This window comes from Eucyclogobius newberryi, unplaced genomic scaffold (genome assembly GCF_026437365.1).
Source record: "Eucyclogobius newberryi isolate DKJ021-1_F unplaced genomic scaffold, fEucNew1.0.hap1 SCAF_27, whole genome shotgun sequence".
Taxonomy (NCBI): Eukaryota; Metazoa; Chordata; class Actinopteri; order Gobiiformes; family Gobiidae; genus Eucyclogobius; species Eucyclogobius newberryi.
In genome coordinates this window covers 1,196,063-1,208,098 of record NW_027315912.1, presented here as the reverse complement: position 1 = coordinate 1,208,098, position 12,036 = coordinate 1,196,063, and the positions used below count along the sequence as shown (strand labels likewise).

The following is a 12,036-nucleotide window of genomic DNA, read 5'->3' as shown; positions in this document are numbered from 1 at the left end:
GGCCGGTCCATGTTTAGTCCTGACTCTGGCACCAGCAGGAGGCCGGTCCATGTTTAGTCCTGACTCTGGCACCAGCAGGAGGCCGGTCCATGTTTAGTCCTGACTCTGGCACCAGCAGGAGGCCGGTCCATGTTTAGTCCTGACTCTGGCACCAGCAGGAGGCCGGTCCATGTTTAGTCCTGACTCTGGCACCAGCAGGAGGCCGGTCCATGTTTAGTCCTGACTCTGGCACCAGCAGGAGGCCGGTCCATGTTTAGTCCTGACTCTGGCACCAGCAGGAGGCCGGTCCATGTTTAGTCCTGACTCTGGCACCAGCAGGAGGCCGGTTCATGTTTAGTCCTGACTCTGGCACCAGCAGGAGGCCGGTTCATGTTTAGTCCTGACTCTGGCACCAGCAGGAGGCCGGTCCATGTTTAGTCCTGACTCTGGCACCAGCAGGAGGCCGGTCCATGTTTAGTCCTGACTCTGGCACCAGCAGGAGGCCGGTCCATGTTTAGTCCTGACTCTGGCACCAGCAGGAGGCCGGTTCATGTTTAGTCCTGACTCTGGCACCAGCAGGAGGCCGGTCCATGTTTAGTCCTGACTCTGGCACCAGCAGGAGGCCGGTCCATGTTTAGTCCTGACTCTGGCACCAGCAGGAGGCCGGTCCATGTTTAGTCCTGACTCTGGCACCAGCAGGAGGCCGGTCCATGTTTAGTCCTGACTCTGGCACCAGCAGGAGGCCGGTCCATGTTTAGTCCTGACTCTGGCACCAGCAGGAGGCCGGTCCATGTTTAGTCCTGACTCTGGCACCAGCAGGAGGCCGGTCCATGTTTAGTCCTGACTCTGGCACCAGCAGGAGGCCGGTCCATGTTTAGTCCTGACTCTGGCACCAGCAGGAGGCCGGTTCATGTTTAGTCCTGACTCTGGCACCAGCAGGAGGCCGGTCCATGTTTAGTCCTGACTCTGGCACCAGCAGGAGGCCGGTCCATGTTTAGTCCTGACTCTGGCACCAGCAGGAGGCCGGTCCATGTTTAGTCCTGACTCTGGCACCAGCAGGAGGCCGGTCCATGTTTAGTCCTGACTCTGGCACCAGCAGGAGGCCGGTCCATGTTTAGTCCTGACTCTGGCACCAGCAGGAGGCCGGTCCATGTTTAGTCCTGACTCTGGCACCAGCAGGAGGCCGGTCCATGTTTAGTCCTGACTCTGGCACCAGCAGGAGGCCGGTTCATGTTTAGTCCTGACTCTGGCACCAGCAGGAGGCCGGTCCATGTTTAGTCCTGACTCTGGCACCAGCAGGAGGCCGGTCCATGTTTAGTCCTGACTCTGGCACCAGCAGGAGGCCGGTCCATGTTTAGTCCTGACTCTGGCACCAGCAGGAGGCCGGTCCATGTTTAGTCCTGACTCTGGCACCAGCAGGAGGCCGGTCCATGTTTAGTCCTGACTCTGGCACCAGCAGGAGGCCGGTCCATGTTTAGTCCTGACTCTGGCACCAGCAGGAGGCCGGTCCATGTTTAGTCCTGACTCTGGCACCAGCAGGAGGCCGGTCCACACACTGATCTGTTGGATGCAGTGACAAAGAGAATCCATATTCACCTGCGACAGTGAAACATAGATCTGACTCGTCTGCATCATTGTGATAGGACACATTTTCACTGCGTGTCATGTGACCTAACGGCAGCATGTAGAGGTTGAACAGAAGGGGACCCAGGACTGACCCTTGGGGCACTCCACAGGTCAGGGTCATGTGGTCTGCCAATTTCAACAAAGTACTTCCTGTCTTCCAGATAAGATAAGAGAAGATAATCCTTTAATGTCCCACAGGGACATTTGGTTGTTCCACTGCAGTAGAAACAGAGGAAAAGGACAAATTATAGGAAGTTTCAAAAACACACTCTTAATAGAAGAACTCTTATGAACAAAACAAACAACTCTTATGAACAAACCTCCTCTCATATCTTAATAGGGAATGGAGGGGGGGAAATAAAATAAAATGGATAAATAAAATAAAAAGCGACCGCCTTGGTAACCGAATGCTTTGACTGCTGTCGCAAAATCAGTGACGTCACAGGGGGAGTGGTCTCCCCCTGGTCCATCCCTGGTCTCCCCCTGGTCTCCCCCTGGTCTCCCCCTGGTCCCTCCCTGGTCCCTCCCTGGTCTCCCCCTGGTCTCCCCCTGGTCTCCCCCTGGTCCATCCCTGGTCTCCCCCTGGTCTCCCCCTGGTCCATCCCTGGTCTCCCCCTGGTCTCCCCCTGGTCTCCCCCTGGTCCCTCCCTGGTCCCTCCCTGGTCTCCCCCTGGTCCCTCCCTGGTCTCCCCCTGGTCCCTCCCTGGTCCCTCCCTGGTCCCTCCCTGGTCCCTCCCTGGTCTCCCCCTGGTCTCCCCCTGGTCTCCCCCTGGTCCATCCCTGGTCTCCCCCTGGTCTCCCCCTGGTCTCCCCCTGGTCCCTCCCTGGTCCCTCCCTGGTCTCCCCCTGGTCCCTCCCTGGTCTCCCCCTGGTCCCTCCCTGGTCCCTCCCTGGTCCCTCCCTGGTCTCCCCCTGGTCCCTCCCTGGTCTCCCCCTGGTCCATCCCTGGTCTCCCCCTGGTCTCCCCCTGGTCTCCCCCTGGTCCCTCCCTGGTCCCTCCCTGGTCTCCCCCTGGTCCCTCCCTGGTCTCCCCCTGGTCCCTCCCTGGTCTCCCCTCTTGCTACATCAACATCAAAATGCTTAAATTTTTCCAATTTTACAGTAAAAGTACTACTATTTGTTGGTTGGGCGAACTTAGCAGGAAGCCGGAGGGCCAACAAAAATTGGTCTAAGGGACGCATTTAGCCCCCGGGCCGTAGTTTGGACATGCCTGGCTTATGTGGAGTAATGGGAACGATCAGCTCGATTGCTTCAGTCTGGTCGTAATAAAAACAATTTTAAAAATCGTATTTTTTTTTTACATTGAATAAAAAAAATTTGACATTGTATTTTTTTACATCAAATTAAGGGAGTGTCTACAGAGCCGTGCCGCGGCTCCTGAAACTGCTGGGCTATTTGGCTATAGAGCCGCGGCTCTATAGCCAAATAATGACATAACAAAATGGGATCGTATTTATATACAATGAGTAGATTCAATGCAAAAAATAAAAAAGATGTAAAAAAAACAAACAATCCTAATGAAAACACAAAATAACCTTCACAGTGAAGACACTTTCGAACATTCCAATCTGCGCCAAAGCGAACGCCAGCGGCCGGCGTAACCACCATGCAGCTGTTCACCTTGGTCGACCTTCGTGCTGGTCATAACATTTATGCAGTGCGAGAGTGTTATAAGGGAGACACATCCAGTCCAAGTCTTTAATGTCCAAGTCTGTAAAGTAATTAAAAATATTAAAATGCCCTTATAGAGATGACGGAACCATTAGCACTATGAAAAACAGGGGACGGATTTAGCCGACGCACTCGTGTGGGACCGTGTGACTTTATTGTCCGGGTGGTTTGTTTACGATGCAGCAGGACATTTTGGGAGACAGTCTGGTGAAGGCTTTACCTACAAACGTGCACATCGGTCTGCAAATGCCCGTGCAGAGTGTGACGGTGACCGGAGACTACGCGTACTTCCACTACGGCTGTGACGGGCTGGACGACCGGGGCTGGGGCTGTGGCTACCGCACGGTCCAGACCATGGCGTCATGGCTTTGGTACAACTGTGCGCTGACCAAAGGCCGACACGTGTCCGCGCCGAGCCTCCCCGGCATGCAGCGCGCTCTGGTCAGCACGGGGGACAAACCGGGACACTTCTGCGGCTCCCGGGACTGGATAGGGACGTTTGAAGCGTCAGTCGTGCTCGATCACTTCTATGACGTCCCGTGTAAGATCGTGCACGTGCGGGGCGGCGGCGCGGACACGGAGCACGCGGTGGCGCAGCTGCGGGAGCACTTCTCACGGCACGGCGGCCCCGTGATGATGGGAGGCGGCACGGACAATGCCTCTAAAGGCGTACTCGGGTTGAGCACCGGACAGCACGGGACGAGCCTGTTGATAGCGGACCCGCACTACCACGGGCCGGAGCGGGACAGAGCCGAGCTGCAGCGGCGGGACTGGGTGCGCTGGACAGACGTGTCCTCTCTGGACAACAGCTCCTTCTATAACATATGCATGCCTCAGACTAACGGCCTGCTCAGGACCCTCACACACACGGCGAGAGAATGACCTCTGCCCTTTGGCCTGGTGTGACTGGTGAGGGTCAGAAAGTCCTGAAGTCCCGGGACAGGCGCGGGACGGGTGCACTATGTGTCCTTAAACACCTGGACTATAATGGGCTTGTTTTCTAGACATGAAAAACGTAAACGAAATTTACATTTATCCAAAGAGTCAACATTGTTGGATCATTGAATATCACATGACTAGAGACAGAAAAGAGAGCAGATAAGATCGATTTTGCACAGAATAATACCAATACAAATAGTCTTTTTATCTGCCAGAACTTTGTCATCGGTCCTTTATTTTACAGAGTTAGAAGTGCAACATTAAACTACAGTTCAACTGGATTCAATACTAAATAAATCTAAATTATTTTTTTGTGATCTACAAATCTAAATAGTGTGTTTACCTTGTTTTGTTATTCATTTGCAATCCTGTGAACTTAGTCTTAGACTACATTTCTTACACATCTTTCAAGTCAAGTTCTTGTTGTTGGTGGAGCGCTTCATTCACACAGACAACTCAAAGTAAGATAAGATAAACCTTTTAATATCCACACATAGGGACATTTCGTTGTTCCACTGCAGGAGGAAAGGACAAATTATAGAAGTTTCAAAACACACTTAAAAGAACTCTTATTAACAAAACTCCTCTCCTATCTTAATGGGGAATGGAGGGGGGAAATAAAGTAAATTAAAATAAAATAGATGATAAAAATACGAAATAAAGAAAAAAAATCAGATAATAATAATAAAATAATGATAATAGAATAAAATAAAGTAAAAATAACTAGCACAAGACTAGGTAATACTATTAGCAGGTAAGTAAACCGAATAAAAAAAACAAAATAGAACACTCTTATTTACAGGTATTGCACATGGTTGATTCAGTATTGCACATGAATATGACGGTATTGCACATGGTTACATCAGTATTGCACATGTTCAGGACTAACAGTGTTTGTTATAAAGTCTGACAGCAGCAGAAGGAAAGACTGTGAAACGTCTTCTTCACACAGCGAGGGTGGATCAGTCACTGAAGCTGCTCTCCAGAGCGGACAGAGTGTCCTGCAGGGGACAGAGTGTCCTGCAGGGGACAGAGTGTCCTGGAGGGGGTGAGACTCATGGTCCAGCATAGATGTGAATTTAGCCAGGCCCCTTCTGTCCCCCACCTCCTGCACCGAGTCCAGAGGACAGCCCAGGACGGAGCTTTGTCCAGCCTCCTCCTCTCCCTCTCTGTGATGCTGCTGCTCCAGCAGACCACACCTACAGGAGCTGATGCACCACAGAGTCGTAGAAGGTCTTCAGGAGTGGCCCTGTCACTCCAAAAGACCTGAGTCTCCTCAGGAGGTAGAGCCGACTCTGGCTCTTCCTGTACAGTGCGTCTGTGTTATGAGTCCAGTCCAGTTTGTGGTTCAGATGAACACCAGGAGTCACTCTCTCAATGTCCCGTCCCTGGATGTTCACTGGTGAGGGGGCAGTGGGGTGGCGTCTGTGGAAGTCCACCACCATCTCCTTGGTCTTCCCCGCGTTGATGAGGAGGTGGTTCCGCTGACACCAGTCCACAAAGTCCCGCTCCAGTCCTCTGTACTCCGCATCATTGTCGTCCGTGATGAGTCCGATGATGGCAGAGTCGTCAGAGAACTTCTGCAGGACACAGCTGTCCGTGTCATGTCTGAAGTCTGCAGTGTAAAGGGTGAAGAGAAAGGGCGCGAGGACAGTGCCCTGGGGCGCCCCCACACTGCAGGTCCGAGTGTCAGACACACAGTCCCGGGCTCTCACAAACTGGGGTCGGTCTGTGAGGTGGTCCAGGATCCACTCTGCAGGTCATACTCCACACCCGCCGTCTCCAGTTTGTCCCTCAGGAGCTGATGGTGTTGAAGGCGCTGGAGAGATGAAAGAACAGAATCTTCACAGAGCTGCCAGGCTTCTCCAGGTGAGAGAGAGAGCGGTGCAGCAGGAGATGGCGGCGTCCTCCACTCTGATGCCAGGCCGATATGCAAACTGCAGCAGGTCCATGGCTGAGCTCACGGTGGAGCGGAGGTGGTCCAGGACCAGCTCCAGTGTCTTCATCAGGACGTGAGAGCCACTGGCCTGAAGCTGTTGAGGTCTTTGGCGTGCGGTGTCTTGGGCACAGGTACCAGACAGGAAGTCTTCAGACCTGTGGTACCACCCTCAGCTTCAGGCTCATGTTGAAGACAAAGTGCTTTACATATTGAAACATTCACACTATTTACGCATTTGCAGTAAATACAAAGTACTTTCTACATAGTTACATTTACTAATAATATAAATGTATGTAGTAAATTTACCCCTTTTTGAATGAAAACTGCATAATAAATGTAATGTTTAAGACCACGTGAGGTCTTTGCGTTTGCTTTTTTCCACCAATGCAAAAGTTCACATTTTTATATTCTTTGCCACTCTCTTTAGCGCTGTAGAGACAGTAGCACTACAGTTTGATGCACCATTATTCAAGATGATTTTCACCTAATGTAATCTCGGTCAGGCTAACGCACAAGGAGAAGTTTCACAAAGTAAATGGTGAACATTTCATAGATTAGCCTATTTTCCCATTGGAATAACATGTTTATGTCATTGCTATGGTTACGCCCTAACAAATATGAAATGCGTCTCTTTGACTTCTGATTGAGATGAAGAAATAATTGACTTAACATTTTGAAAAGTGAAATGTTTTGCTCCCCAAATAAAATGGTGTTTCACTCTGTAGGGGGCACTAATGAGCCACATTATTATAAGCCAAATGATTTCATGTCAAGTTGGTTTAGCGAAACTGATCTGTGCAAATGGCAGAAAATGTAATAAAATAAAAATGTTGTGGCTTTGCCCGCAATTTGAATAACTTGATGCCTTAATCCTCAAAACCAAAATGATCCGACATGGCTGAGTGGAGGGCGTGGCTGTAAACATTCTCTTGTTTACCTCTGCACCAAATGTCATTCTCCAAACAGAAACATTTGTGTGCATTTTACTACCGTGTCATGAGTGTTCTGCTGGAGCTGGAGCACCAAAACTTTTCATTTAGGAAAGTGGAAATAGTCAGATTGTAGATTGTATGTTTGAGTGGCTGTCAAGATTATCAACACTTTTGTATCATTTATATATTATTCCCCTTGAAAGATCTGATTTATAAGCCTTGATAAATATTTCAGTCAAACGGTTAAAGTGGTCATTACTTTGTTTAATTTCTTGGTTATTTATGTGTGTGTGTGTGTGTGTGTGTGTGTGTGCGTGTGTGTGTGTGTGTAGCATTTCTTCAAACTATGTTCATACAGTATTATCAATATTTCTAGAAGTTGCCTATCGTTCTTTCAGTTTGAATGTTTCTGAACGTGTTAAATATAAATATTATTTACTAACTTCTTACACCACATGTTAACATATAACATTATGTGGCCTGTAATAGCCCATCGCCCTGTAACAAAAAATATATATTTATATATATAATATATAACATATATAACATATATATATATATATATATATATATATATATATATATATATATATATATATATATATATATATATATATGAATAATGGCATAATGTTTGTATTTGATTTGGGTTGAAGTGTGTTTCCTGTGTGTTCTTCAGAGCTGTTAAAAGCTCCTCCTGGTCTCAGATGCTGCTCGGCTTTAACATCTTTATTAACTTGGAAACCTGAAAATAACAAGCTGTAAGAGCAATTTTTAAAATACAAGACAAGCAAAATAATGTAATCTTTACCAAACAAGACCAAATACAATAATCATTTGAATCTTACGATGAAATAAATTTGAGGAGATAAAGAAAATGAAATAAGTTCCTTTCTGGTCACTCTCAATTTGGATGAGCAAATTAAAAATGAGAGGCTGAAATAGCCCGTCCTAATCAAACAGGCCAAAGGAAACTCCAAACAGTTTGATATCCTATAACTGGAACAACAGGGCTTAAAGTACAGGGGACTCACATAAAGGACGGGATCTGGATCCTTTTATTCTTCTTTCCATTGTGCATTAAGTTTCAAAAGTATTGATCATGGCAAAACAGATGAAATATTCCAATTTTATCTAATTGAAAGGCCAAAGACGACTGGGGACTGGACATACTCATTAAAAACATGGGGAGATATTAAAACAAACTATAACACAGATTTCTTATAAATCAATAAATGAAAGTGTGTTCCCAGTGTCTTCAAAACTGCAGAAATAACACCAATTCACAAATACGGGAGCAAAAATGAAAAAAGCAACTACAGGCCTATGGGTATACTGCCTGTAATATCGAACGTCTTAGAGAAGCTGTCATAGAAGCTCACGGAACATTTGAACAACAATCATTCTCTTCATCCAAAGCAACTTGGTTTTGGCAGCGATCGTTCCACTGCAGCTGCTTGAGCCTGACAGAAAGCATCAGAATTCATCTGGACAGAGGGCGCTGTGGGCCCTGTGTTCCTGGACCTTTGAAAGGCCTTTGACCTTTGACACAGTAAACCACTGTCTCCTGTCAAGTACTGCAGTGTCTAAAATCATATCTCTCAGATCAGACTCAGTGTGTGAGAACCAATAAAACAATGTCCTCTCTGAAGCCCTGCACAACAGGGGTCCCACAGGGGTCAATTTTGGGACCCCTGGTGTTCAGTATTTACATCAATGACCTCCCGGTATTAAATATTAAAAAGACAGGTATGTATTTTACCAAATCAAACAAAATGAAAGATATAGCGAACATCTATGTCAATGGGAGGAAGATAGACATAGAGACGAAATACCTTTGGGTTTATTAGGATCAAACTCTGTCTTTTAAAAAGCATATAAAGAAAGTATGCAACTCAATCAAATATAATATATCATCTTTAAGACACCTGAGGAACAGTGTGACAGTTGAGGCCGCTTTAACCTATTTCAATGCTATGATGATTATCCTTATAAACTATCCTGTTTAACCCTCAGATCTCTTTAGAACCTGCATTAAAGACAAAAAACACTTTGTCATCACCATTGCAACATCTTTAGCAAATACAAAATGCTTAGTTTTGACAATTCTATTTTATTTTCAAAATCTAAGAACTCTTTGAACACTTTTTAAACTCTCAGACGGTGGAATCAACATCCATATCATTCGAAATTGTCTGTTGATATTCATAACTTCACTTGAAATTTGAAAAAGTACATCTTGGGTATCGTCAGTGCCAACATCAGCCAAGTTAGATTTTAGCTGTATTTTTGATCTGTTATTAATTAAAAATATTTTTTTTTTAATTGATTTGTTTTTTAGTGTATTTTACTGAGCTAATGTTAATAATGAAATGTAATTGTAATGAAATGTGTACTTTTATGATTGTGATGTATTCACCTGCCCAGGGGCTGCAGAGGGAAAGTAGCAGGAGCTAAATCTGGTGCAGATCATCTTTTCTCTTGAAGATGAATGATTTTGTACATTGTCCTGACAATAAAGACTAAACTAAACTTTTTGTAACGCCTAAAATCACAACAGCGGTTGTCTCGGAGGGCGACGGTGAAAAACGGATTAAACAATGTCCATAGGGACGAGGGACGAGGTCCCAGGGTCTCCTGTCCTTAGACCCTCCTTCTCAACCAGGAAAAACTACAGAGTTAGAGCTCTGGAACTATCTCCTCGAGAGGGGCTGGACGCTCCACTTCTCTGGTGTTGCCCGCGGGGAGAGGCGGCGGGCTGGTGTGGGCTTGCTGATAGCCCCTCAGCTCAGCCGCCACGTGTTGGAGTTCACCCCAGTGAACGAGAGGGTCGCGTCCCTCCGCATTTGGGCGGGGGACAGGTCTCTCACTGTTGTGGCGGCCTACGGGCCGAACAGCAGTGCAGAGTACCCGGCCTTCTTGGAGTCCTTGGGAGGAGTACTGGACAGTGCACCGACCGGGGACTCCGTTGTTCTACTGGGGGACTTCAACGCCCACGTGGGCAATGACAGTGACACCTGGAGAGGGGTGATCGGGAAGAACGGCTTCCCCGATCTGAACCCGAGCGGTGTTCAGTTATAGGACTTCTGTGCTAGCCACGGATTGTCCATAACGAACACCATGTTCAAGCCCAAGGGTGTCCATCAGTGCACATGGCACCAGGACACCCTAGGCCGGAGGTCAATGATCGACTTTGTTGTCGTGTCATCTGACCTCCGGCCGCATGTCTTGGACACTTGGGTGAAGAGAGGGGCGGAGCTGTAGAGCACCACCTGGTGGTGAGTTGGATCCGCTGGCGGAGGAGGAAGCCGGACAGACTGTTGGGAACGTCTTGCGGAGCCCTCTGTCAGTAGGGTATTCAACCCGCACCTCCGGGAGAGCTTCTCCCATGTCCCGGGGGAGGTTGGGGACATTGAGTCTGTCATTATTCTGTTTCACTTACTGTCCCAGAAACTTCTCCAAAGAATGTCATACAAGAGGGAAAGATCTGCTGAACATGTATGTTAAGTCCAGGAGCTGCGAGTGTTCTTTGCATGTCAAAAAGCAGAAAATAAAACACTGTTGGTGAAAACGTGTTTGTGTCTGTTTCAAAAATTGTAAAGGCGTGTAAGAGTACTACATGTGTGTGTACTCTTACACACATGTAGTACTCTTACACAAATGGTGTACTCTTACACACATGCAGTACTTTTACACACAAAAGTACTTTTTCCACAAATTTTGCACAATTACACTTCTTTACACAATTAAACTACTTTATACAACTTCACACTTCAACAAATTAGTACTTAATACACACAGTCAAATAGCCCAGCAGTTTCACCGAGCAAGCTCCCTGAAGGCCACAGCAAAGATTCACCGTTACACAAGAACGCAGACACTAGCAATCGCTTCAGCCATGGAAAATTATCTAGTTGTTGTATGTTGCACTTTAATGCCAAAGCAAGTTCCTTGTCAGGTCTGTGGAGATGCAAGCTCGCTCACAGTGAGGATCACACAGGCTTTTCTACATTATTACATTACACAAACAAACAAACAAACAAACAAACATGCTTTTCACTGTAATCTATTTTTGGCTAAAAAGTGATACTGAGATATTAAGTAATTCATTGTAGGCTAATAATCAATCGGCTTTTTTCTGATTAGTCAGAGTGGTAGAGTACCCTGTAACCTGATTGTAACATTAACCCTGTGCTGGTGAGGACCCGAGTCTTGGTGATGGTGGAGGCTTAACAGACCTCATTTATTGGCCTAGTAAAACACAAAGAACTGCCTCAATATCAAGTACCATAACTTGTGACAAATATAACAAGAATACAATGTTCATTCATCAAATGCACTATTTTGTACACGCCAACAGCACATTTGAAGCTCGCACATTCACACGAAAAATGAAACACTTTTATCAACTTAATTTACCCTTTGGAAACAGCTTAAACTTCTAAAACTTTTTTATGATTCAAATGCCTTTAAAAATGTTCCAAAATAATGATTAAGTAGTCCGATGTATTTGATTTGCGTGACGATCAGGGGCCCTCATTACCTGCTGATATGGCTTTGGGCCGTTAGAGCGCTCTCTGCTGGCGAATACACAAATTACATTCTTACATGACCTAAACTGCAATAAACAATAACGCGTCTGACACAAAAACCATGACAAAACCCCCAATGAAGATATTACAACAGATCCATGGAAGATCCCAGCAAACCTGTATTTCTAAATGAGCCATTACACCCACACGCCTGCAGGTGGCGCCCTGACGCTCTCGCGCTCTCCAGTCGCAGAGAAGAAGCGAAACGTCGCTACGCAATCCGGATGCGACGGCGCGCAGCGCTTTTTGGTGACAGCGAAAATAATTAGAAGAAATTGCGGTTGTCGCCTACAGCAAACAAACACATTTCACATTTGTCGTTTTTCAGCAGCCTCTTTCCATCACACGAGCCTTCTAT

General features: G+C 46.7%; 1 protein-coding gene across 1 annotated transcript; it reads left to right on the top strand.

The window, feature by feature from the left end:
* The first annotated feature begins 3,417 nt into the window (after nucleotides 1-3,417).
* Nucleotides 3,418-4,504, top strand: LOC140372635 (ufm1-specific protease 1-like). The gene has a single exon (XM_072459751.1). The coding sequence runs from the start codon at nucleotides 3,454-3,456 to the stop codon at nucleotides 4,156-4,158; it is 705 nt and encodes a 234-aa protein (XP_072315852.1). The 5' UTR covers nucleotides 3,418-3,453; the 3' UTR covers nucleotides 4,159-4,504.
* The last annotated feature ends 7,532 nt before the right edge of the window (nucleotides 4,505-12,036 follow it).

Excerpts from the sequence above, each read along its gene's own strand:
- LOC140372635 (XM_072459751.1), top strand. The coding sequence starts at position 3,454 with ATGCAGCAGGACATTTTGGGAGACAGTCTGGTGAAGGCTTTACCTACA.